The 27,455-nt window shown below is 38.5% G+C and overlaps 1 protein-coding gene across 1 annotated transcript; it reads right to left on the reverse strand.

Annotated features, from left to right (window-relative positions):
* On the reverse strand, nucleotides 1–25,973 carry LOC309860667 (general transcription factor IIH subunit 2). Its single transcript, XM_082722982.1, has 16 exons — nucleotides 25,577–25,973; nucleotides 22,909–22,992; nucleotides 22,184–22,261; nucleotides 21,826–21,862; nucleotides 21,340–21,426; nucleotides 18,938–18,988; nucleotides 18,558–18,612; nucleotides 14,080–14,185; nucleotides 12,139–12,229; nucleotides 11,881–11,968; nucleotides 10,704–10,811; nucleotides 9,067–9,130; nucleotides 6,327–6,430; nucleotides 5,688–5,790; nucleotides 3,300–3,339; nucleotides 1–595 (listed from the first exon to the last, which is right to left on the reverse strand). Exons 2-16 carry the CDS (start codon nucleotides 22,962–22,964, stop codon nucleotides 476–478), a joined length of 1,188 nt encoding a protein of 395 aa, XP_082579108.1. The 5' UTR covers nucleotides 22,965–22,992; nucleotides 25,577–25,973; the 3' UTR covers nucleotides 1–475.
* Between the last annotated feature and the right edge of the window lie 1,482 nt (nucleotides 25,974–27,455).

The raw sequence follows: 27,455 nt of genomic DNA on the forward strand, positions 1-27,455 counted from the left end.
TTCTGTATTTACTTTAATTATAAAGCAATGAAATTATCACATCAATTTAATCATTGTAAGTAAAGTAGATAACATAATGTGTAAGACTTTGAAAACACTGTAACTCAAAATAATAGAAAACAAAAATGAGTGAACTACTATTGAATTCTGGGCACTTCTGTGACAGAACACAAATTTTAAAGTTTAATAAAATTCTACATTTTCTTTTTCTCCCCTCCTCCCCTTTAAGTTTATTTTACCTTTAAGCAATTCATCGTGGCGCTCGAACTCACAACCCTGAGATCAAGAGTCTCATGCTCTTCCAAATGACCAAGCCAGGCGCCCAATCCTACATTTTCTTAGCAAAAAGTTTCTTAAGTCAGATTTTCCTTTCAAACTGCTCTTCACATTTTAACTGGAGTTTCTTCTGAAGAATCACTTTATTAACAATTGCAAATGTCCTTTTAACACGTATAATGTGTACCATATGCTAGAATCAAATACTTGAAGAAGTTGGAATCTTATGAATACAGCCAGGACAACAATGAAGAGAGTCGTGAACAAAAACATCACAGTCCACACAGAAAACATTTTGGCACACAGCACAAACATAGACCTGCAGAGAAAAAGAAAAGAAAATTTAGACAGCAGTTTCCAGAAGTACAGAACAGCTAGAAGACATTCAAACTGCTTTGCTCTTTTAGATCTCTATCAATTTTCCCTACCCATCTACCTACTTTATTACTTTCAATATACTATTCTCCAATTTAAGGTGATTATTTTTCAAAAAAACCCATTCCTTACAAATGAGAAAATTACTTTGTCTTGACTCCTTAAAGTTTCTTGTATTGTAAAACATTCTTAATTACTTCGTTTTAAGTAACTACTGGGGAAGACACCTAAGCTTGAAATTAGTACTACTTTCAAATGCTTAGATTATTCCTCTGATTTGATTACAAAGAAAATCATAAATATTTAACACAGATTTAGTTATTGCTAGGGAATGACCTCACAACCAAACAAGTTATATTCCTCTTTTATTTAACTATTAAAGAATATGGAAAAAACAAATTTAAGACAAAAAAAATCCATTATTTCATCAATATTACATATATGGATACTTATGCCTTGGGGTGAAATTTTCAAGGCAGCATTATAAACAGGTTAAAAATTATTACATCTCAAGGGATGCCTGGGTGGCTCAATTGGTTGGACGACTGCCTTTGGCTCAGGTCATGATCCCGGAGTCCCGGGATCAAGTCCCACATTGGGCTCCCAGCTCCATGGGGAGTCTGCTTCTCCCTCTGACCATCTCCTCACTCATGCTCTTTCTCACTGTCTCTCTCAAATAAATAAATAAAATCTTTAAAAAAAAATTATTACATCTCAAAAGGCACAGAAATAAAGACAAAGTGTTTTCAACGACTTTTATTTATTTATTTATGTTTAAATTTATTTGGTAGAGAGAGAGAGAGATCCCAAGGCAGGCAGATAGAGAGGGGAAGCAGACTCCCGGTTGAGCAGGGCCCGATGAGCAGGGAGCCGATGCGGGGTAGGGGAATGGAGCGGTGGTGCTTAACCATCTGAGCCATCAGGTGCCCCAAGACAAAGTGTTTTTAAAAACTGTCAAGTGAGGGGGCGCCTGGGTGGTTCAGTGGTTTGGGCTGCTGCCTTTGGCTCGGGTCATGATCTCAGGGTCCTGGGATCGAGCCCCGCATCGGGCTCCCTGCTCCGCAGGAAGCCTGCTTCCCTCTCTCTCTCTCTCTGCCTGCCTCTCTGCCTACTTGTGATCTCCGTCTTTCAAATAAATAAATAAAATTAAAAAAAAAAAAAATGTCAAGTGAGGAATGCCTGGATGGCTCAGTAGGTTAAATGGTTAAGCCACTGCCTTTAACTCAGGTCTGTATGGATTCCTTGCTCAGCAAGGAGCCTGCTTCTCCCTCTGCCTGCTACTCCCCGTGCTGTGCTCCCTCTCTCACTCTGACAAAAAAGTAAAATCTTTTAAAAAAACAAACTGTCAAGTGATTCAAAGGTGGCTTTAGTAAGGATGAAGCTACTGATGTCCAAGAAGGATGTAAAACTTAATAAAATCGTTTTATGAATTGTGAGAGTAGAACAAGCAAGCAATCCTCCCAACTAATATTTCATACAGGGCATAAAGCATAGTTTTAAATATGAACACATAAATTCATAAAAACTTAAAACTAGACAGCTGTCTTATTTGCATCTTTACATAAGTGTATACATTCAAACTGGTCCCCTTCAAAAATTTAAAAGATATTTTCTCACTGGGACAATGGGGGAACAGCCTTTGATCTGTGGCCGCCTTTAGCAACAACTTCAGAACAAACTGTGAAAGAGCTTGAAAATACCATATGGAGAAAGAACTCCTAATACTTCCAACCTAAATGGAGGGGAGCTTGCCAACTAAAGACTGTTTATTAATTAAAGGTAAGTGGATTTTTAATTAAAAAAAAAATTTTTTTTTAAGGGGAGGTTGTTTGTTTTAAGGTTTCATTTATTTGACAGGGAGAGAGAGACAGCAAGAGAGGGAACACAAGCAGAGGGAGAAGCAAGCTTCTCTCTGAGCGGAGAGCTTGATGCAGGGCTCCATCTCAGGACCCTGGGATCATGACCTGAGCTGAAAGCAGATGCTTAATGACTGGGCCACCCAGGTGCCCCAGTTTTTGTTTTGTTTTGTTTTTTAAGGTTTTATTTATTTAAGAGAGAGAGACAGAGACAGAGAGCATGAGAAGGGGGTAGGGAGGAGTAGAGGGAGACAGAAAAGCAGGCTTCCTGCTGAGCAGGGAGTCTTGACATGGGACTATCTCAGGACCCCTGGATCATGACTTGAGCTGAACACAGACAACTGACTGAGCCACCCAGGTGCCAACTAAAGACAGTTTAAAGTACCAAAATGCTGTTAAAGAAAAATTAAAATGCAGAATTATAACAAAGACTATTTAAACCATTTTACTCCCATTTTATCAGGAATTTATTTATCAGTTTATTTATCAGGAATAACCTGATAGGAGCTTGGTTTTCGGTAATATACTAGAAACTTCTAATGTTATTTCCTCAATATTTCTTACATAATACTTAATATTTATCTATTTATTTATTTAAAAAAAAAGATTTTATCTATTTATTTGTCAGCGAGAGAGACAGCACGAGCAGGGGGAGCAGCACCAGGGTGGAGGAACCAGGCTCCAACTTGATCCCAGGACCCAGGATCATGACCTGAGCCAAAGGCAGATGCTTAACCAAATGAGCCACCCAGGCATCCCAATACTTAATATTTAAAAAGTAGATGAACTTACATGTTGGTCTTTCAATTCCCCCTGACATCCATAACAAAATCTGAAAAGAAAGTTTAAGAATCATTTTGTTAGGAATGCATTCCTTAAAATAGCGTAGCAAAATCTCAGTAACAAGAATCCTGTAATTAGTAAGTATATTATCTTTACACATGACTTTTATGAGAAAAACAGAATTAAGAATACCAATAACTTAAGAAATTCTACAGTATATTGCAAGATCATCTCAGAAAGCAAAATCCTACTTCAGAAAATCTGTTAAATTTTATTTTCATCAAGGTTAAATATGAGCATGCTTTCCCTCCTGGGATTCTGTGAGGGAATTACACCCTACAGAAAATAATCTGAGTGACTATTCTGCAACTCTCCTGAGAATAGCAGGTAGCCAGTATAATTCCAGATGCACAGAACAGAAGCTAATTCATGTCTGGATAGCTAAGGGCTTAATTTTCAAGAAATGGTTTTAAGAGTTAGAAGTTCTCAAAACTTAATACAAAATATAGCAGCCCTCTCCTTACCAACCCCACTTCATTTCCAGTTCCCAAACACTTTCGAAACTTTTGAAACTTGTAACTGTTTGATAGCTACCCTCACTTACAGTGCTATTTCTTGTTTTTCTGCCATTGGCTATAAGCCTCTATCTAAGGAAGATCAGAATTTAATTCTCTTTCAATCCTCTTGATCCCACAGCATGTACATATACATAAGTAATGCCATTCTCAATTCTATGTACTGCAATAATTTTGAATAGAGTAATATTAAATGCTTAGCTTATTAGGACTATATAAACATATTCAGCGGTGTCTGGGTGGCTCAGTGGGTTAAGCCTCTGCCTTCAGCTCAGGTCCTGATCTCAGGGTCCTGGGATAGAACCCTGCATCATTGCATCATCAGACTCTCTGCTCAGCGGGGAGCCTGCTCCCCCCTCTCTCTGCCTGCTTCTCTGCCTACTTGTGATCCCTTGTCTGTCAAATAAATAAATAAAATCTTTAAAAAACAAAAAGGGCTTATAAATTTAAAAAGGGACAAATGAGGAATTTAAAAAATAAATAAACAAACATACTCATCTAAGCCATATAATACAACTCTTCCAATCTTCAAAACATTTTTTTCCTGGAGTTAATAACTATATTGTGGTCCACAAGCTTAGTTTTCTATATAATTACCACCAACACACCCTCAACTTTTCCCTGAAAAATCTAAATGTCCTCTCTACATTCACCCACATCAGGAATTCCAGTTTTCACCCTCTTGGTGACCTCTCTCCTGGAACATTCTAACCTTCTCCAAACTGGACTATTTTGACATGTGACACAAAAGTGTTATTCTGGAATCTCCCCTTATCATCATCCTAGGGCTTTCTTTAGACACATTTGAACTAGAACAATATTCCTATTCTCTTCCGGTCATTCTCTTTCTCAGTTCCTCTGAATCATCACTTCCACAGCTTCCCCAGAAAGTCTCTTTTTGAAGCCTCACAAGTCTGAAAATGTCTTTATTCTACCTACATTTATTTTTTTTTAAAGTTTTTATTTATTTATTTGAGACAGAGAGCAAGCATGAACAGTGGGGGTGGGGCACAGGCAGAGGGAGAAGCAGGCTTGCACTGAGCAGAGAACCTGATGTGGGACGGATCCCAGGACCCTGACATCATGACCTGAGCCAAAGGCAGACGCTCAACTGACTGAGCCACCCAGACGGTCCTCTACCCAACATTTAATTGATAGGTTTGCTAGGTATGTCATTTAAGTTGGTAACAACTGTCCACATGTTGAAGGAAATCTTGCTCTCTGGCAGCATCCAGTATTATTGAGAAGCAAAATAATTTTAATTCCAGATTATGTGACCTAATTTGCCCTCATCAGAAATGTTTAGTTTTTTGCTGCTTATTCTAAAATTGCACAATGATAAACTCTAGCATGGGTCTATTTTCTCTGTTAAGACTCCTGAGAGTCCCTTTCGAGTTCTGTCCTCCCATAGCAGAAAATGTCCTTTAACTATTTCTTCCCTACTCTCCATATGATCTTTTCTCTATTTCTTTTATTATTTAATACTAGACCTTCTGGATAAACCCTCTGGTTTTATACCATGAAAATCAGCTAAGGTTGCAAACTGGGAATTTTTTTGTTGTTTTAGAGAGTTGATTTTTCAAAATATACCATACTTACTATTCAGAGATGGACTTAGGGAAATTAATAGATTTCTGGAGATCCAGATCTGTTTAATAATGACTCATTTCAGTCAGAACCAAGGCATTCTACCATCTCATTTTCCATTTTAGAAGTAATCTTGCCCAAGTTAACAGGACTATTTTTTTTAATGTAATAACAATGCATTCAAACATTACTCTACCACATATAACAGATTATAGATTAATCAACACTCATATACTTTTCTCCATTATGTTCTTCTAGAGGAATTTCTTGAAAAGCATCCAAAGGAAATAAATGATGGTAGGACCGAGCCAAATGTGGAGCAGACACCAAAGTGAGACCTAACAAAGAAAGCAGAGAACCATGTTTAATAGCCCAAACCTCGTTAAGACAATGGCTGAAATGTCAAATGATAGGCTAAATATTTTCAAGGTTTTTTTAGGTTTGCTGGTACTCATTTCTTCATTTACAGATCACCTTAAAAAGGAGATTTGAGGATGGAGTCTGTTTTCTATCATTAATCGTGTGACCTCTCTTGGCTATTTGCTTACTTAAAAATGAAACAAATTTCTACAATGCAATTACTTTTTTTTTTTTCAATGCAATTACTTTAATTCCTCATTGTCTTTACATATATTTTACAAAGGTTAAGAGCTGCAAAGATGTCTCCTGGATCTACTGCAAAGCCTTTGAAGAACAGACTCCTTTCAGAGGGAGAATCAGAAAACTCCTGGAATGTCATGTTTATACTTAGAAATGGAGTACTGGGCCCTCTGTAAAAAGAGGAATCCTTAATATTTACAGTTACTTTAAGAGCTACATAGATAAGAAGTTATTCAAGATTAATTTACTGGATAGAGAACAGCTAGTTTCTTACCACAGATTTTACATTCAACTGGAAGCTCACAGTACTTGGCCCGACACTGTGGGCAGAAGTATCCTCCTAATGTAAGTCCTGGCTCAGTGTTGCTATCCAAGTGCCTGTGGGAGGAAACAGTACTTTTAAAGTGGTATAGAAAGATGGGAATGGTTACAGCAAAACGAAGTACACTACCTTGATTTTAAAATCTTGAAGCTGTTTCATAGTTCATTTAAGCCAAGGTTTTCTTCTTTTCTCTCTGCATTTCTGTTTTGAATAGCGTATATTAATGTCTGTTTTTGTGTGGGGGAGTGTTTTTGTTTTTAAGTAATCTGCACATCCAACGTGGGGCTGGAACTCACAACCCTAAGATCAAGAGCTGCATGCTCTCCTGACTGAGCCCATCAGGTGTGTTGCATTAATGTCTTTGAATTCACTCATTTTTTTTCTTCTTGAGGGGCTCATCTGTTATTAGTTCCATCCAGTACATTTTTCATTTCAGACCCTGTATTCGTCTCTAAAACTTTGATTTGGGTCCTTTATGTAATAGCTGTTTTAATACTTTGTCTACTAATTCCATTAACTGTGTTGTTTCTTTTCTTTTCTTTTTTTTTTTTTTTTAAAGATTTTATCTATTTATTTGACAGAGAGAGATCACAAGCAGGCAGAGAGGCAGGCAGAGAGAGGAGGAAGCAGGCTCCCTGCTGAGCAGAGAGCCTGATGTGGGGCTGATCCCAGGACCCTGAGATCCTGACCCGAGCCGAAGGCAGCGTCTTAACTCACTGAGCCACCCAGGCGCCCCTAACTGTGTTGTTTCTAAGTATGTTTCTGTTCCATGAATCTCTCTTTGATATGGGTCCTATTTTCCTATTTATTTGCATGCCTGGTCATTTTTTGTGGGTGGGGTACTAACCACTTCTCAGTTATATTATCATAGGTGTCTTTGTGGGCTAAGTTTTTTCATCTGATAAATGCATATTCTTAAATTTAATGTCCAACTTATCTATTTATTTTGGTAGCATAATTCTTTTTTTAAATTTATTTTTAACATATAATGTATTATTTGAGGGGTACAGATTCACAATACACAGTACTCACCATAGCACATATCCTCCTCAATGTCCATCACCCAGTCACCCCATCTTTCCCATCCCCCTCCCCTCCAGCAACTCTCAGTTTGATTCCTGAGATTTAGAGTCTCTTAGTTTGTCTCCCTCTCTGGTTTTCTCGTTTCATTTGCTCCTCTCTTCCCCTATGATCCTCTGCCTTGTTTTTAAAATTCCACATATTAGTGAGATCATGTGATAATTGTCTTTCTCTGATTGACTTATTTCCATCCATGATGTTGCAAATGCAAGATTTCATTTTTTTTTTTTCATGTCAGGCCTGGTCATTTTTAATTGGCTGCCAGACATTATGAATTTTTCTGTTTCAGATGCCAGATTTTTTGGTAATGCAAATAATATGTTGGGGCTTTTTCTAGAATACAGTAAAGTAACTTGGAAATAGTTTGAACTGTTCAAAACTTTAGAGTTCATCAGGCTGTCCAGAACAGCTGTTAGTCTAGGGTTAATTTGGTTCCATTTCTGTGGACTCTATTCAGAGCCCATTGTTAAGATATCCCTCCACACTGGTAGGACCATGAAGTGTTTCCTGCTCCATGTGGGCTCCTACAACTATGCTGCCCGCTCCTCATCAGGAGTTCTTTCCTGGGCCTCTAGTGGCTCCCACACAAATGTGCTGATCATGACTCTGCTGATAATTCATGGGGAAGTCTCTGCAATCTAGAGAGCTCTCTGTACATCTCTTTACTTTCTAGCACTGTGCCTGGAAAACTACACCCATTTAGCCTCCCCCAACTCTGAACTTGGTGTCTTCACCTGACCAAGACCCCCAGGCTCTGCATGAGTTTTCCTTCCCTGTACTGCAGCCTAGAAATTCTCTTGAGGCAGTAAGCTGCACTCACAGGGCCCACACCTCATTTGCTTCCCTTCCTGCGCTGCTTGTTGTCCACATCTGAAAATCATTGTTTCATATATTTTGTCTGGTTTTCTGGCAGGAGGGAGGACAATACATTCAGTCCCTTATTGTACCTTTATAGCTGAAGACACAACTCTTATTTGTGATTTTGAAAAATTGCTTTTAGTTTTATAATTACAAAAATAAAAAGCTCTGAAGTTAAAACACAGTATGTTCAAAAAGGCCTAGGAGCCATCCCTTTGCCTTTCTCCACACACTGCCCAGGTAAACATTTGTTTAGTTTTTACTTTTTATTTCTGTTACTTTTTTTTTTTTTAACATTTTATTTATTTATTTGACAGACAGAGATCACAAGTAGGCAGAGAGAGAGGGGGAAGTAGGCTCCCCGACGAGCAGACAGCCTGATGTAGGGCTCGATCCCAGGACCCTGAGACCATGACCTGAGCCTAAGGCAGAGGCTTAACCCACCGAGCCACCCAGGTGCCCCATAAACAAGTATGTATATCCAGTGAAATGCCCACTGTCATCTTAGATGAGTAGCAGCATACAATACACTTTTCTCTAACCTGCTGTTTTACTTAGTAACAGAAGATTACTCCGCAGGAGTAAAAAGAGATAGTCCTCACCCTTGTTACAGCTATGAAGACGGTAACCTTTTACGAAAGCCATTGCACTGCAAGCGCACATAACTCAGTTTATGTTCTTTTATTTATAACTTATAGGAAAGAATTTAAAATGTCAAAACATAATCACTGACAGTTTCAAGGTTTTTACTTACGCCATGCTGAAAGAGGGTTTTGCATCTTGATCAGACAGAGAAGCAATGGTATGCTGAGGAAATCCTTCAGAGAAGAAAATGTATTACTTTCTTTTTTCAAGCAAATAGCAAAATTCTAGGACTAGGAACCTAAAAATGTTCCTACCAGAGAGCCCAAGGAGTTATACAAAAGTTCTCTCTCCTGCCTTTCAGATTTATTACAGTATGGCCAAGCTGACTGTAATTCAGGTCATGAGAAAAATTAAAAGTAGAGAATGTGGGGCAAAGTTCTGTCTGTACATATGGTTGCAGATTCTAAAGTTTATAATTATCTAATTTAATGACGACACATACTGCTTTTTTTTTTTTTTAAGATTTTATTTATTTATCAGAGAGAGAGAGGGAGAGAACAAGCACAGGCAGACAGAATGGCAGGCAGAGGCAGAGGGAGAAGCAGGCTCCCCGCCGAGCAAGGAGCCCGATGTGGGACTCGATCCCAGGACGCTGGGATCATGACCTGAGCCGAAGGCAGCTGCTTAATCAACTGAGCCACCCAGGCGTCCCCATACTGCTTTTAAAAAGAAAATGTTTGTAAGTTTTAAATACTTCAGACATAATGGAGGAATCTATTACATAGTTGTCCACTTTCATTTTATTATTATTATTTTTAAAGATTTTATTTATTTGACAGAGATCACAAGTAGGCAGAGAGGCAGGCAGAGAGAGAGGGGAAAGCAGGCTCCCCACTGAGCTCCCAGGACCCTGGGATCATGATCTGAGCTGAAGGCAGAGGCTTTAACCCACTGAGCCACCCAGGCGCCCTGCCCAATTTCATTTTATGTAAGAATTTACTTCTATGTTTAAAATCCTGGAATGCCTAAACTCATGCAGTCTGTCTTCCATACATATTTTTAAATTGAAAATACACCCAAGAAAAACAAAAACCATAAAAAAAAGATTTCATTACAGAAAAATGTTAAGTCTATCTACATATCAAAACAAGTAAGTAAGGGTCAGTCAGTTAAACATCTAACTCTAGATCTGGGCTTAGGTCGTGATCTCAGAGTTATGAGATTGAGCCCCACACCTGGTTCCACGTTCAGCACAGTCTGCTCAAGATTCTCTTTTCTTCTCTCTGTCCCTCCTTGTGGCTTGCACATGCACACACTCTCTATCAAATAAGTCTTTTTTTTTTTAGTAAAGATTTTATTTATTTATTTGACAGAGAGAGACACAGCGAGAGAGGGAACACAAGCAGAGGGAGTGGGAGAGGGAGAAGCAGGCTTCCTGCTGAGCAGGGCGCCCAATGTGGGACTCCATCCCAGGACCCAGGGATCATGACCTGAGCCAAAGGCAGATGCTTAATGACTGAGCCACCCAGGCATCCCTCAAATAAATGTTTAATAATAAACAAATATCTATTTTATTTTATTAATTTTTAAAGATCTTACTTATTTGGGAGAGAGACAGAAAGAGCAAGAGCAGGAAGGGCAGACAGAGGAGGACAAATAGACCCTGCATTGAGCACAGAGCCCAATGAGGGGCTCGATCCCAGGACTTCGAGATCATGACCTGAGCCCATGTCAGACACTTAACTGACTAAGCCACCCACGCACCCCTAAATATCCATTTTAAAATAACATAAAATAAACACTTACCCATGCGAATAAGTGAACATTCAGAACTTGAGCTAGCAGGTGGAGGACTAACATGATGTGTCAGCAATTCTTTGTAATGGCTTTCATCTAAAATAACATGGTATGTGCCTAATCAGATGAAAAGTAAAAGGAAAAAAAATTAGCTTTCCAGGCATAGGTACCAGTCATAGTTTCTTTTTTTTTTTTTAAGATTTTATTCTAAGTAATCTCTATACCCAAGGTGGGGCTCACACTCAAAACCCGAGATCAACAGCCACATGCCCTTTTGACTGAGCCAGCCAGATGCCCCTCAATTGTAATTCCTATGCAATTCTGTAGAAGTTTTACCATTTGAAAATGTATATTTTCAAAGTAAGTATTTAGGTTAAATTATCATTTTTCAAAAACCTCACTTAAATGACATCTCTAAACTAACTTCTCCAGGAATAATTATAATCACAATATAATTAAAGCCAAGTTGTAAGATCTTTACAAAGTATTACGTATTAGTGAAATTCCTAGTGTTTCTTTCTTTTTTTTTTTTTTTAAAGATTTTATTTAGACAGACAGAGATCACAAGTAGGCAGAGAGGCAGGAACAGAGAGAGAGGAAGAGAAGCAGGCTTCCTGCTGAGCAGAGAGCCCAATTTTGGGCTTGATCCCCGGACCCTGGGATCATGACCTGAGCCGAAGGCAGAAGCTTTAACCCACTGAGCCACCCAGACTCCCCTCTAGTGTTTCAAGACTTATAATGCTTCCTCTAAACACTGATATAATTACTGTAAAGTCCCTGCATTTTGAGATGATATCTTATAGAAGCAATGACACATTTAAGATGACTATCCATTGGGGCGCCTGGGTGGCTCAGTGGGTTAAGCCGCTGCCTTCGGCTCAGGTCATGATCTCAGGGTCCTGTGATCGACCCGCATCGGCCTCTCTGCTCAGCGGGGAGCCTGCTTCCTCCTCTCTCTCTCTGCCTGCCTCTCTGCCTACTTGTGATCTCTCTCTGTCAAATAAATAAATAAAATCTTTAAAAAAAAAAAAAAAAAAAAAAAAAGATGACTATCCATATTATGGATTTCAGGCCATGAAGTGACTTAAATTCAGTACCTTAAAAGTAGATGAAAACATCCTAATTAATAAATTGTTACTTCTTACATAGTAATTATGAATAAATACTGAGGAATCTAGATATATACCACCAGTTTCACGAGCAAGTACAGTGCAAACCCGAACCTCTGCAGACAATCCAATAACAGACACTCTTATTTTAGCTGCCTTTAGGGTCTTCATAAAATCCATGTAAATGAAGGATTTTGGGGGAAGAAAAAAAAAAAAAGCAAAAATTAACATACTTGAAAAACAGAATTTTCTGAAAACTAGTAATAAATTCACTACAGAATTCTCTTTAGAGTTATGACTCTGGTTTTGATTATGAAAAAATGTAGTGGTTCTACCTTGATTAGGTCATAGATATTAGATGGATCACAAGTTGTGAGGCTGCTAAAGATGATTAGGACTTCTCTACTTGTATGTCCAGGCATGTGTCTACAGAAGGATAAAATATATTCCCATTAGGTATAACTAATTAATAAAGACTTTACCCAGACAAAATAGTCCATGTGGTTTATGTGTTTAGACTACAGAGTATCTCATTTGTTTTAACATTGCAAAGGAATGAACTGGGTATATTCTAAACATGTTAATGTAAATTTTTCTAAAATTAGCTACACAAAAAACTGATTCATTTACTGTTTCCATAAATATTTACTGAATACTCTTTTAGGTTCTAGAAATAGAGTAATAAGCAAGAATGAACAAGGTTTCTGACATCATGAAGCCTACAAACCAGTAGATTCATTCTGTGCAAACTCTAAAGTGTACACTGGAAAAGTATGAGAATACCATATGGATCAACTTTAAGGTGTGTCTTGACAAAAGTAGCATGCTTCTTTTTTGAAGGGTATAATTTAACCTCATGGTGATTCAGAGTGATAATATTCATAAACATTAATTTCTGTGTATCATTTAATTATATGATAATTTAAAGGACTTGAAGACACAATGAACTGTTTTCCCCTATCTAAAAGGTATCTATGCTTTTTGGAGCAATTTTATCAGCTATTTACACTTTCCTGCTTCTGTCTGCATTGCTGGGCCCTCAGATTTCATTTGTGGATGCTGCTCTTGAGCCTACCTCTAATGCGGGTGTTAGCTCCTTCTCACCTACTTCAAAACTAGAAAAATGCCTATTATATAAGTATAATAGGTATAAAAGTCACGACAGACTTCCAGAGATAAAATATATGTGCTAGCACTAACAGAATATTTCCATTAGGGTCTTAACAACCTCCCAGATATCTGAAGTTGCTGGAAAAGCATGCAACTAATTTGCAGATGTACTACAAAGTAAGGAAAGTCAATAAACGTACAACAAACTCAAAAGTATTATGCACATTACATTTCATATACATTTCATAATTTCATAATTTTTAACAAAATATTTTTCCATCAACATTTCCTTTTATACTAATAGTGCTACAGTTTTAACTGTATTTTTCTAAAACCTCTAAGAATCTATCTTACCAACTCAAACGTAAAATAAAAACTACAAACATTCGGGTGCATGTGCCCCTTTGGATCACTACAAAGATACAAATGTAGTGATCCAAAGGGGCACATGCACCCGAATGTTTATAGCAGCAATGTCCACAATAGCCAAACTATGGAAAGAACCTAGATGTCCATCAACAGATGAATGGATCAAGAAGATGTGGTATATATACACAATGGAATACTATGCAGCCATCAAAAGAAATGAAATCTTGCCATTTGCGACAACATGGATGGAACTAGAGCGTATCATGCTTAGCGAAATAAGTCAAGCAGAGAAAGACAACTATCATATGATCTCCCTGATATGAGGCAGTGGTGATGCAACATGGAGGCTTAAGTGGGTAGGAGAAGAATCAATGAAACAAGATGGGATTGGGAGGGAGACAAACCATAAGTGACTCTTAATCTCACAAAACAAACTGAGGGTTGCTGGGGGCAGGGGGTTTGGGAGAAGGGGGTGGGATTATGGACATTGGGGAGGGTATGTGCTTTGGTGAGTGCTGTGAAGTGTGTAAACCTGGTGATTCACAGACCTGTACCCCTGGGGATAAAAATATATGTTTATAAAAAATAAAAAGTTAAAAAAAAAATAAATAAAAAATAAAAAATAAAAATAAAAACTACAAGCGGACAACACACTAAACATCATAAATGAGATTACATATTTCTCTTAAAGGTTTCATTACTGCTCAGCTTAGGAAGATACATATCAATACATTATCATCTCAACTCATTCAAAACAACTGGACACCAATTATAAATAAAAAATTTGAAATACCAACTTTAGAGTTTGCATAGCCATGCTTAAGGAGTTATAGAGAGATGGTTCTCCATGGCAGGTCATATCTACAGCTTTCTTCAAAGATGTTATGTGTTTCCTTGGGTTTCCTAAAATAGAAATAGAATAATCTACTCATAACATTTTATCTATACATTACAGAAATTTGTTTCTCCCCAAACTTATCTATGTTGTTAAAGAACAGAATCCCTTTGATTTACATTTTTAACAAGTTCCACTTTTACCAGAGGCATTTGTTGTATCAACTTTTACTTCATACAGAAAAGACAAAATAAGGGCGCCTGGGTGGCTCAGTGGGTTAAGCCGCTGCCTTCGGCTCAGGTCATGATCTCAGGGTCCTGGGATCGAGTCCCGCATCGGGCTCTCTGCTCAGCAGGGAGCCTGCTTCCCTTCCTTTCTCTCTGCCTGCCTCTCTGCCTACTTGTGATCTCGCTCTGTCAAATAAATAAGTAAAATCTAAAAAAAAAAAAAAAAAAAAAAAAAGAAAAGACAAAATAAGAGGGAGCACAAGCAGGGGGAGTGGGAGAGGGAGAAACAGGCAGGGAGCCGGATGCAGTGCTCAATCCCAGGACCCTGGGACCACGACCCTGGGACCATAACCCGAGCCAAAGGCAGACACTTAACGAATGAACCACCCAGGTGCCCCCACATTTTTTTTTTAATGTGAGGCCTGAACTCATGACCCTGAGATCAAGAGTTGCATGCTCTACTGACTGAGCCAGCCAGGTACCCTATTAGCACATATTTTAAATATTATTAACTTAAAGTGCAAAACTTTTTAATTTTAATACTCAAACATTTTCACATCTCTGAAGTCATGCTGCATCTTCCAATCATTGGCAGCCAAGGAGCACCTGTGACGCAGACATCACTGCTCCCACGTGAACCTACGAATGGCTACCACGGCCTTTTTCCAAATGCATCACGTACTTTTTTGTGCTATTCATGCTTAGTCTCACTGCCACTTCAAGTGTTTCTACAAAAGGTTATTAATGCAAAAGGTTCTATTTTTATGTAGAAAGGCAAGGAACAGAGCAGTAAGTTATAAATTTATTACTAGTGAAAAAAATTCATTAATAAAAGAAAAATTCCCTATTTTTCTTCAGGGGATTAAAAAAAGAGCTTTAGAAGACCTAAGAAAGGAAGATTTCTGCAAATAAAAACAGCTGTATTATCTTCTGTTACCAAAATAACATCTGAAAAAATTGTCTATTGCTATTTTCTCACACCAAACAATACATTTTTTGGTGTGAACAATTTATATTTATCATCTAGTACTGTAACAAATTTTAACTGCTAGAATGCTTCCTTCTTGATGGCTCATAAAATAAAAGTATCTTACAAATGATGGAATCTCAGAATCAATGACATATGGTATTCTTCAAACATTTTCTTCTATTTCAACACTGTCTTCATATTAATTAATGAAAATCAAAATATCATGAAATTGATTTGATCAGGTAATTCATCAAATTACCTCCACACTATTGAACACTTCTTCCCAATTTGTCACTACTGTTAGAAAGAGCATATTTGTAGAATGAGGTTTTTTTCTTCTTTCATAATGTTTCTTAAGTATAAATTCCAAGGAACAACCATTTTTCTATCTTTTCCCAAAAATGTTAAATAAATTAATCAGTCTATCAACACTATAGGTACCAGTTTTTCCATGGCTCCATAAGTAATATACTGCCTTTTAAACTTCATTTTGTTCATTTAAAGTATATAAAGTAATAAAATACTGAGTGGTTTTGATTTTCGATCACTTGTTTGACTAAAATTTCTTTTTTTTTAATTATTTTTTTAACTCTTTTTTTTTAAAGATTTTATCTATCTATTTATTTATTTATTTAAATTTTGTTTGTTTGTTTAAGATTTTATTTATTTATTTGACAGAGAGAGATCACAAGCAGGCAGAGAGGCAGGCAGAGAGAGAGGAGGCAGCAGGCTCCCTGCTGAGCAGAGAGCCCAATGCAGGGCTCGATCCCAGAACCCTGGGATCATGACCTGAACCAAAGGCTGAGGCTTTAACCCACTGAGCCATCCAGGTGCTCCTTAATTCTGTTTTTTTTTTTTTTTTTTTTTTAAATTAACATATAATGTATTATTAGCCCCAGGGGTACAGGTCTGTGAATCGCCAGGTTTACACACTGCACAGCACTTCCCATAGCACAAACCCTCCCCAATGTCCATAACCCAACCACCCTCTCCCTAGTCCCTTCCCCACAACAACCTAAAATTTCTTTTTTTTTTTTTTAAAGATTTTATTTATTTATTTGACAGAGAGAAATTACAAGTACACTGAAAGGCAGGCAGAGAGAGAGAGAGAGAAGGAAGCAGGCTCCCTGTTGAGCAGAGAGCCCGATGCGGGACTCGATCCCAGGACCCTGAGATCATGACCTGAGCCAAAGGCAGCAGCTTAACCCACTGAGCCACCCAGGTGCCCAATTTTTCTTTTTTTTTTTTAAAGAGTTTATTTATTTATTTGACAGAGAGAGATCACAAGTAGGCAGAGAGGCAGGCAGAGAGAGAGGAGGAAGCAGGCTCCCCAGCAAGCAGAGAGCCCGATGTCGGGCTCGATCCCAGGATCCCGGGATCATGACCTGAGCCAAAGGCAGAGGCTTTAACCCATTGAGCCACCCAGGCCCCCCTAAAATTTCTTTTTTAATAGCTATTTAATTTCTCTTTGTATTCTGGTATGAATTATCTGTCATCTTTGTCCATTCATCTACGTATAACTTCTTCACATTCTTATTTATCTGAGTAAGTTTTAAAATATCTGCCATTATTTAATACATATTTCAAGTATTTAGTCTTAGAATCAAAAAATTTTAGAAACAAGAAGTACCTCACTAAGTCCAAATCTGTCATTTCATAAGTAAGAAATGAATCTAAGAAGTTAAAAGATTTGCCTAAGACAACTACCTACCCGACAGCAGCACCATCACTTAAACCTACATCTCCTTGCTCTCTACCCACTTCTCTTTCTACTATGCCATACAAAAGAGTTTGTTCATATCCTACTGTATTGTGAGCATAGGAAAAAGGTGAATTAGTTTACTGTCAGTGTGGTTTACAGCAGTGATTCTGATCAGAGAGACAACGGGTGCTGTCAAAAGGCCTATCAAAATACCTAGAGGACTTTCATCCCTATATACATATGACTTCCCTGCACCCACAGAAAACTACTCTGAACGTGAGAAGGGTGCAAGACGGTTGGTCCTATGTCCTTTCCTTGGGGAAACCAACCTGTCCTCTCAGTATAACAAACCAGCTGCTCCCCCTGCTTCCATCATCCTGCTCCAGGTACAGGCACGTAATTCAGGCCTACCAACACAATACTGCACTCTGGGTCATTCTGCTCACGGGTGGGCAGGTCAGAAGCAGGGTCATTTGGAGACCTCTCTGGGACTTGTGCTGAAGCTACTGACTATGAGGGATATGGAGACTTGGGGCTAGTAACAGACATCTTTTTACCTTACAGAAATCCTTCAGAAAATGAGGTCAAACAGAACTAGAAACCCTGGAAACTACTATGTGTGAAATCAGCCCTCCTTTAGATGTGAGTCAATAATTTCCCTTGTGTGCTAAAGCTAGTTTGAGATTTTTTTTAGTTACTCATAACTGAATTTCTTGATCACTCCAGGCTAACATACATGTCACTCCTCACTGCCATAGTGAAAAACTATTAATTAATGACAAAAATATATTATTTCACATTCATCTGTATTGGTAAGGATGAAAGGATGAGAAAGGATAAAGGATAGCATATTTTGGAGACATTAAAACAGAATCAGTGATGTGAATTTGTTACAGCACATATACCAAAGCAAATAAAACCTGCACTACCTTTTTTTTTTTTTTTTTTAATTAACATGTAATGTACTATTTGCTTCAGGGATACAGGTCTGTGAATCATCAGGCTTACACATTTCACAGCACTCCCCATAGCACATACCCTCCCCAATGTCCACAAACCAGCGACTCTATCCCTTCCCCCACCCCCACCATTGCACTATCTTATAAGAGAATAAAATTTAGTTAGGCATGTCTTATAAGAAGAAAAATTGAATTATTAACAATAACTGCAACTCAATTTTTAAACCCTTTGTTCCTTAGAGGTTTAACTTTTAAAAAATTAATTTTAAGAGTAAGTGGATTTTTGGGAGTTGTTACAATAATTTTATCTTAATACTTTCAGGATAAGAATCTGTAAGCCTTATATAAACATTTACATTCATTGCAGTAGTATCCATTACCGTACAGAACTCAATTTAAAACAGTTCATCTTAGATACCAAGAGTTTAATGGAGGATTTAATGGACAGGTTATTAAGAGTTTCACATGGATAGAATAAAAGAAGTCTCCATTTTACTTATTAGCCAACCTTCTGAACAGGGTTACAAGGTTGAGTAAATAAAGCCAAGTCCTTGAGTTCTATAAAGGTAATTTTATGCATACCTGAGAGTTCAGTCAGTTTTTCAGCTCTTTTACTCTTTGTTACAATTATTCCAATCTCAAAATAAAAACAAAAATGATTATTAACAAATTATTTCTTCTTCATAAGAATGTACATAATGAAAATAAATTAGTAATTACAAAAGGCGTAAGTAACATATGAGAAACTTTTTCTCATGCTTTTGACAGAAATTTAGCTATGAGTTCACTGTACATTATTTAACTTTTAGAATTGTCTTGTCACTGGTAAGTGTACCAGAAACTGTTATAAAATCTGGGTCATACAGTAATTCACAGAACGTATGTCCAAAGTTTTAAAAATAAATTAGAATTGGCAGTAACAGCAGGAATCTAATTCTGAATTCCATCACTTATCTACATACCTGACTAATAGGATTTTGATCAAAATATTCTTCTACGAAGTATTCTAATAACTGTTTAAAGAAACACAAATATTAGATAAGGGCAAAATAATAACCACACAGAACATGTTCTGTGAAACCCACTTATCAAGCATTACTTCTCATGATTTTTAGGCTCATAGATTTTCAAATATGTTTAGTAAAAATATTAAATAAACAAAAATAAATTTAAGAACATTCAAATAAATAAAAATCACAATATTAAATAAATGTGAATTTAAAATGGTAAGTGATGAAATGGGTTTAACAGATGGAACCAGGGCACTGGATGGCTTAGTTGGTTAAAGATCTGACTCTTGATTTCAGCTCAAGTGGTGATCTCAGGGTGATGAGATAAAGCCCCAAGTCAGGTTCTGTGCTCAGTGGGAAGTCTGCTGGAGATTCTGTCTGTCCCTACATCACTCCCTGGCACATATGCTCTAATAAATAAATCTTCAAAAAATAATAAGAAAAGATAAATAAAAGATGGAACCATCTGGACTTATGAGATAGAAATAATCTAAACATGGAAAGCTCCAATGAAGCCAGAAACGAGAGAATGAGCAGAAATGAGGATGCGTTTTGATAAATTAGGAATAATCTGAATGTGTTTCTGAACTGGGGGGAAAGATCTGAGTAAGTCCAAAGACAATGAAAATGAGTAACTGACTGACAAAGCAAGACCATGACTGGGGTGAGAGGACAGAAATTAAGAGCATAAATAATTAGCCAGTTTGTTCATTTTTCTAAATAATGTGATGAAACTTCTAATTAGTTATAGTTTGTATTAACTCAAAAAAGTGCATTCTTTAAGAAAATTTCTTCATGGGAATGTGTAATATTTACCCAAGGGTAGAGGGTAGACAGAAAGAACTATGACCAAGTCCTAGGGCATTCTGGCATTCTAAAGTGGGAGAGAGGAGTCTAAGAAGAAACAGAGACTATATGTGACCAAAGTCAAAAGAAGGATGTGTGGGGCGCCTAGCTAGTTCGGTCCTTAGAGGGTGCGAATCTTGGTCAAAGGATCCTGAGTCTGAGCCCCACATCAGGGGTAGAAATTACTTAAAACAAAACAAACAAACAAACAAACCCACCACACAAACAAAAAACAAAAGAAGAATGCCTTTGAGGAAGGAAGAAGTGGTCAACTATTTCAGTTGCTATTAAAGATAAAAAGGAGTTGAATTTCACTTCCTAGAGGTTATGGTGGACCTTGAAAATGTAGTTGTGAAAAAAACACTCCAACTGGAGCGTGTTAAAGGTAGAATGCTGCAGACATTCAACTGTGGAGAGTTGATCAATACTGCAATAAAAGACAAATATAATCTAATAAATTTTACAAACTCATGTACACGAAGTACCCGAAAAGGAGCAGGGGATTCTGGAGCAGAATGCAGTCCAGCTGTAGGACTCAGTTTCTACCTCATCCTACTCCTCTGAAGCCCCATTCACCACTGAAAAAAATCCTGAGAACTTCCACTAATACTCTTGCTTTTGGAAAGAAGTGAAGAGAATGAGTATTCTTAACTTTTTCCTCCTCTGTTATGAATGAATAGGGAAAGAAATAAAGAACTGACCTTCCTTTTTAGAAGAGAAGAGCCCAAGCTTCCACTTAACTGAGGGAAAGAGTTCAAAGGCTGGAATAGCCTCATGGAAATGCATTATTTCCTCCCTCTCCTGCCCAGTTAGTTAAACAAGATACAGGATGGTTAATATAATCTCAGAAGATGAAACGAAGCCCTGTAAATCCAACAGAGTCTGCACACCACCCAAGCTGAGCCTCACCCCTTTGGTGCATACCATTTCACCCCAGGGGCTACTTTTAGGCCACAGAAAAGTAGAAAAGTTCAGTACCCTGAACTGCCCAGTCTAAAATCAAGCTTTAGAAGGGAAAACATGATCCACACAAAAACCTATTCATAGAGGTTCCCAGCAGCATTATTCATAATGGCCCCCAAAAGTGGAAACAACCCAGAGTTGTACACAATGGAATACTGTTTGGCAAAACTACAGAAAATTTTTGTGTTTTTCTACCACACCCCCGCTTTTTAAAAAAAATTTTATTTATTTAAGTAATGTCTACACCCAACGTGGGGCTCAAATTCACAACCCTGAGATCAAGAGTCGCATACTCCTCTGAGCCAGTCAGGCACCCCTGGGTTTTCTCTTCGTAATGATAAAAATGCTCTAAAATTGACTGTGGTAATAATGTTGCACAACTACTGTAATATTCAAAAACCTGTAACAGTATATTTTAAGTAAATTAACTTTATGGTATATGAATTATGTTTTAATAAAGACCTTATAGTAAAAAAAAATTTTTTTTTCTTCAAATTCAGCATCCTTTTTCACATTTAGTATAAATTAAAATGGTTTTACAATACCTTTAAAGTACAAGTTAGTCTATTTGGCTTTAAGTCTTGGTCTTCCATTGTTCTTGATCCATCTACTACCACATAAAGATGACGCATCTACCAAATATAAGCCACAAATACAACAATTTTCAAATAAATTTTTGGCCAAGAAGTAAAAATGGCATTTAGTATTTACATATTCTACACATACTTTTTTTTTTTTTTAAGATTTTATTTATTTATTTGACAGACAAGAGATCACAAGTAGGCAGAGAAGCAGGCAGAGAGAGAGGGAGGGAAGCAGAGAGCCCAATGCAGGACTCGATACCAGGACCCTGGGATCATGACCTGAGCTGAAGACAGAGGCTCTGAGCCACCCAGGCGCCCCTCTACACATACTTTTTCTTATATTCGTCTAAAACATTTATTCTCTTACTACTGTTAATTCTGTCATGACAGAATGTTTCTCTAACCCAACTAGCTCTGTATTGGTAAAGAAAAAAAATGTCAACATACCATTCCAAGTCGAACTTGTCCATGGTGCTCAAATACTCTGTTAAAATTATGTAAACATTTTAATGGAATGTCCTCTGTTATACCCCCCCAAAATACAACTTTTCAACTACCTGCATTTTTCAGTGAAGCAAATTATTAACTTATGTGGTCCACATAATTACAGGCATTTTGGACAGTTCCTGAAGACCCATTTCCCTTCTGAGGTGCTAAGTTGCTGGTTCTTTCCCCTTACTCAAGAGTTTAAAGGTCAGTTTCCCTAGAATACAGCTGAAATGAAGTACTGAGGAGTGGGTATAGGTGGACAGAAAGGCTTAAAGGACTCTATTTAATCTTTTGTAACACACAAAATTTTACATACTTTTTTCTCTTTGCTTTGAAGAGAATGTCTTCTATTGTAGCTTTAAGTGATCCCGATTCATCTTCTTTAAGAATCTCCCTAAAAGCAATATTTACTTGTTTGAAAAGCTAAAAATTTATTAACTCAAAAGAAATGAAAACATATATTCACACAGAGATCTGCAGATAAATGTTCATACTTGCATTACTCATAAAAGCCAAAAAGTGTAATCAGTCTAAAAGTCCATCAACTGGTGAATGCAAGAATGAAAACATGGTATACAATATAATGCTATCCGGTAATAAAAAGGAACGAATTACTGATCCCTGCTACAACATGGATCAACCTTGAAAATACTGTTATATGAAAGCAGCGAGACAATACTGATCACATATTCTATGATTACATTTACATGAAATATCCAAAAAGGCAAATGCATGGAGACAAAAAGTAGATTAGTAGTTGCCTCTGGCTAGAGACAGGAATGAAATTAATCGCAAACAGGCATGAAGGATCTTAATGGGGTGGTGAAAGTTTTCTAAAACTGATTTATGGTGGTGATTGCACAACTCAATAAATCTAAAAAATCGATGAATTTTAAGTTGGGAACAGGTGAATTTTAACATGTGTTAAACACACTTCAATAAATTTTAAAAACCAATCACTGAACGAGAAGAGAGACAAAGTTGTAAAGAACAGTAAGAAACAAGGTGTAAAAGAGAAGGGAGAAATAATGCCCTACTCACCATGTCCTTTCATAGCCTCCTTCCCATCGCTTAGTTCTTTCAGGTTCTTCATCCATTTTTTCCTTTAATGTATTATTCAATATCCTGTAAAAACCACTAAGTGTGAATTTCCTAAGAATATTTGGCACCAAATTCATACATTTAAATGTGAAAAGTAAAGAGAGAAAAGCAAACATACAGAGTAACAAACAAAGAATGCAAGGTCATCCAATTCTTTGCTATTTATTTAATAATCATTGTTGAATGAAAATACTGAACAAAATCCTCATGGAACTCTTTTTCCCATCCGTAAGAAAAAATACAAATGTTCACACACGAGTTTGGCACCAAGAGAGAGAGATAAGCATCTTTCTAAAATTTTTAAAAACAAAAATCCATTATTATCATAGGATAAAACTACAGAATTATGGGAAGTGAGAGAAGGTACAGATGAAACAAGATTAGCTACAAATGATGGTTATTATTATAGCTAAGTGATGGATCATGGTGCTTCACTCTATTACCTTTCCACCTTTGTATATGTGTGAATTTTCTTATTAAAAAAAAAAAAAAAAAAAAAACCTCTGGGGCTCCTGGGTGGCTCAGTGGGTTAAGGCTCTGCTTTTGGCTCAGGTCATGATCTCAGGGTCCTGGGATCAAGTCCTGCATTGGGCTCTCTGCTCTGCGGGGAGCCTGCTTCCCCCTCTCTCTGTTTGCCTCTACGCTTGCTTATGATCTGTGTTAAATAAACAAACAAACAAAATCTTTTAAAAAAAATCTCTAAGTAAGCTCTATGGTGAAAGTGGCACTCAAACTCATAAGGTGGATACCAAGAGTCACATGCTCTACTGACTAAGCCAGCTAGGTGCCCCATCTAATCATGAGTTTTAAAATGAAATGTATTATTTATAAATGGTAAAAGCTTATGGCTCATAATTCAAAAAAGGACAAAATATTAAATGTTTATTATGCTCTCAACTATTAAAAAATAGGAGATGTTTAGTAACTCAATAAATAGGACACAGTTTCATCTAGATGAAGGTTAACTGGTTTTTTGCTTTATTACTTTCTGTATTTTCATGTGAACATGAATTTTTTTAATAATCGGGGATGAAAATGGTGGTGGGGGAAATCTACTAACCACAGCCAAGTAATAAACATTCTAGTCACATCTACACTTCCATCTTCCCAAATGGTATATCCCTCCCCATCCTATGCTCCCACTTCCTTTGGCTTCCTTCTTCCATATATGATCAAAGGAATCCTAAGGGCTAAGAAGACATTAAGGCAAACAAATCCCCTCACTGACAGGAGCAAAAATTAATTTCTGTAATAAGGACCATAAGCAAGACCTTACACTTCCACTTATATCATGGTTTTCTATAGAAAAATGTATTTTAAAATCTAGAGAACTGACTTATCATGGACTTCTGAAATGAACATCTACTGACAAATTGGAGACTGCTTTAATGGTATCACTGCTTTCTGTGGCACCTGCTATCATCAGGGATTATTTGCTAAAGTTCTGTATGCCTCTCACTGAATTGACAAACCATTCCCGGGCATAGGAAGAGATCTATTGGTTTCAGGAAATCTGGTGATCTACTTCAGCATACTTCGGTAGAGTGCCTGAAGCAAGGACACATGACTTAGAATTCTAACATTTGTATTATTTCAATGCCCTGGGCTAGTGCTTGTAAATTTAACGATGAGTGCAGGCAGAGGATATGGTGATTAAATGAAGTTTTTGATCCTACATGAAAGTTTCTGTACTCACTGTGAAGTACAAAAATCAAAGCTTACATAGTATTCATGTTTTTAAACTCAAATTCTTACAAGTCACTACGGCCATCCATCATACCAATATTTAAACCGCTATTTTATTCTTAGTTTACTACTTTTAATTTTTCTGGAAGTCCAGAAACGCAGTGAGAACTAAAGAACAGAAGCTGCAAAGAGGCATACTTCTGGCTCACTACATCCAAGGACTTCCTAAGTAGATCTGTCTGCACTGGGAAATGACAGGGATAGGACAGAGGTTTTATGGTCCCGTAACTACTGACGTTCCAGGGGAAACTGGAAGTTTATCATGGATGTTATGAACGGAGCAGAAGGCTACGCATCCTAGAGAAAGATGTACTTGGCGACGTCTTAGGTCTGTTATCTCCAAAAGATCCGTTTCCTGAGGCTCCGACTGCAGAAAAGCCACTCTGCCTAGCAGAAGCCTGTCAGTGTGATTCCCGTCGCACGAACTCAGAATGCTGCTGCAAACAAACGAGATCTGCACCCAACGTCGCAGTTTAAGAAGCTTTTATTCACACATCACCCTGCCACGCTACGAGGCATGGGTGATCACTGTCCTGTTTTCATACATGGAACTCGAGGTTTACAACGCTGGGAACTCTCTCGAGGTCACACAGCCGGAGGCAAGTTAAACTCGAACTCAAGACCACAATTCCCAAAACTCGCATTCCGCTTTAGGGAAGGAGAGCCCGGCCCTGGACTGCAGCCCTAGATGCTTCCGTGCAGCTACAGGGCGGAAGCTGCCGTCCTCCCCCTCCACACGCTCCCTCCCACCCTCCATCCACAACCTGCGGGTCGAAGCCCTTCAGCCTCCGTCCCCCAACCCTCCCGCCCGGCCGCGAAGGCCCCTCCTTGCTGCCGCGCTCCCCAGACCGTCTATTCCCACCTTGGCTCCGCGAGGACCTCCACCCGCGCACTCGCCGGTCTCGTAGGACGCCGCTCTGCCCGGAAGCTCCGCCCAGTCTGCGCGGAGGCCTCTGCCGAAGTCCTTCCCCCGAGCGCCGCGGCGACGCACAAACGTTCCGGATGATGAGACCATCGGTCGCGAGAGCAAAGGGCTCGAGGACGGAGCGTTCCAGGAGCTGACTTAGGGTGCGAGGAGGAGCCTCTTGCCGCACTCTCAGCCGTTATTCACAGAAAGGCAGGAAAAGTGATGTCTCCTCGGCCGGGGAGCCGTCGGACCGGGATTTTAGGAGCTTGAATTTGGTGTATTCTGAATGCAGCAGCAGCAACTAAGCCAGAACCTTGCCGTGCCACAGTTTTCTGGGGCTGCTCTGCTGCCCTGTTCCTGCAAGAAGTATTATTGAGCACCTGCTTTGGGCCTGATAACAGTTCTAAGCACTGAGTAAATAGCAATTAAAGACTAATCCCTGCCCCCCCCCCCGTGGAATTCTTCTATGAATACATTTATCGAGAAAAACATACTGTATCAAATGGTGATAGTGCAAATGGAGAAAAATTAAGCATGGAAGGGGAAAATGGTACCAGCTTAGCAGAGTGCAAGTCAGAGGAGTCCTCACTGAGAAGACAGTCGAGCCCTGACCGAATGAGGAAGGGAGTTAACCATAGTTACAGCTAGGGCAAGCAAGATCTCCTGAGGCGAAGGGAACTGCAAGAGCTACCGCCCGGACGTGGAAACACATTCATGTGCTTCTGGGACTGAATGAGAAGATGGGTTGAGTGATGGCAGCGGAAGGCGGCTGGGGGCTCTCGACATTTTCAAAAACTTGGGACAGATGATAGTGGTTTGGAGGAGGGCGGTATGGCAGTGCAGCTAGCGAGAAGGGTTGGATTCTAATCTTGTCCATAGACCAGCTGTGGGTTAAAAAAGAGCCAGTGACCCAAAAGTTTTCAGTTGAGCAACTGCCCAGTTAGAGTTGCTATTTCTTAAAGGATGGGTGTGTGTGTTGATCAGTTCAGTTTTGGACAAGTTTGAGATGCCTGTGTTGCCTGCTAATACATACAGTTAGTAGTGTGCATGAACACTGTAGGGCCTTAAAATGGGAGAAAGATGTCAGCCTTCTGTGACTGCGGTGACCTCAAGCAGAAACCAAAAACAAGAAGTGGAAAACCAAAGAAGCAGGGGCCGAAGGATTTTTCATGTGTTTATGTGGAACTAAATTTTAGAACTGAATTTTTACAACTGATTATATGTCCTGACACATAATTATACATTAGATAACTGCTTGCAAGCACATCTATCCCTTCCCGCTTTGCTGTATATAACCCCCTGTGAAGGTGAAAGTTTCAGAGCGGTTCTGAGCAATGCGAAACAGTTTCCTGGGCTACAGTCCTCAGTAAGACAAATAATGCATTTATTAACCTACTGGGAGGCGGGCTTTTTTTGTTTTTTAAGAGGACACTAGCCTTTCCCACAAAGAGATGGCTAGGCAAGGCCCATGCAGAGGCGTCAGAAAAAGCTTACACCCAGGAGATGAACAGTGGGAAGGAACTGCAGGAACTGGAGCTTACTTCCCCATCAGCATACACTTCCCCGACTCTGCTGCCTATATCGCTTTGTTGGTACCAACATCTCCTCTTAGCTTCTGTCTGCTCAAAAATATAAACACCAGCCATGCAGCAGGATACTGAAAAGACCTGGATTTAAAATCAGGCTCTGCCACACTGGGTGAGTAGCCAACAAGCAAGTCACAAACTACATTTGATGTATGGAGTGGCGATACCTTCAGCTACCCTACAGGGCTTACGCATCACATAATGGCAGCTCCCTTACCAACTACTTTTAGCCCCCCCCCCCCCCAGAA

The sequence above is a fragment of the Mustela nivalis genome, assembly GCF_964662115.1.
Source record: "Mustela nivalis genome assembly, chromosome: 3".
Lineage (NCBI taxonomy): Eukaryota > Metazoa > Chordata > Mammalia > Carnivora > Mustelidae > Mustela > Mustela nivalis.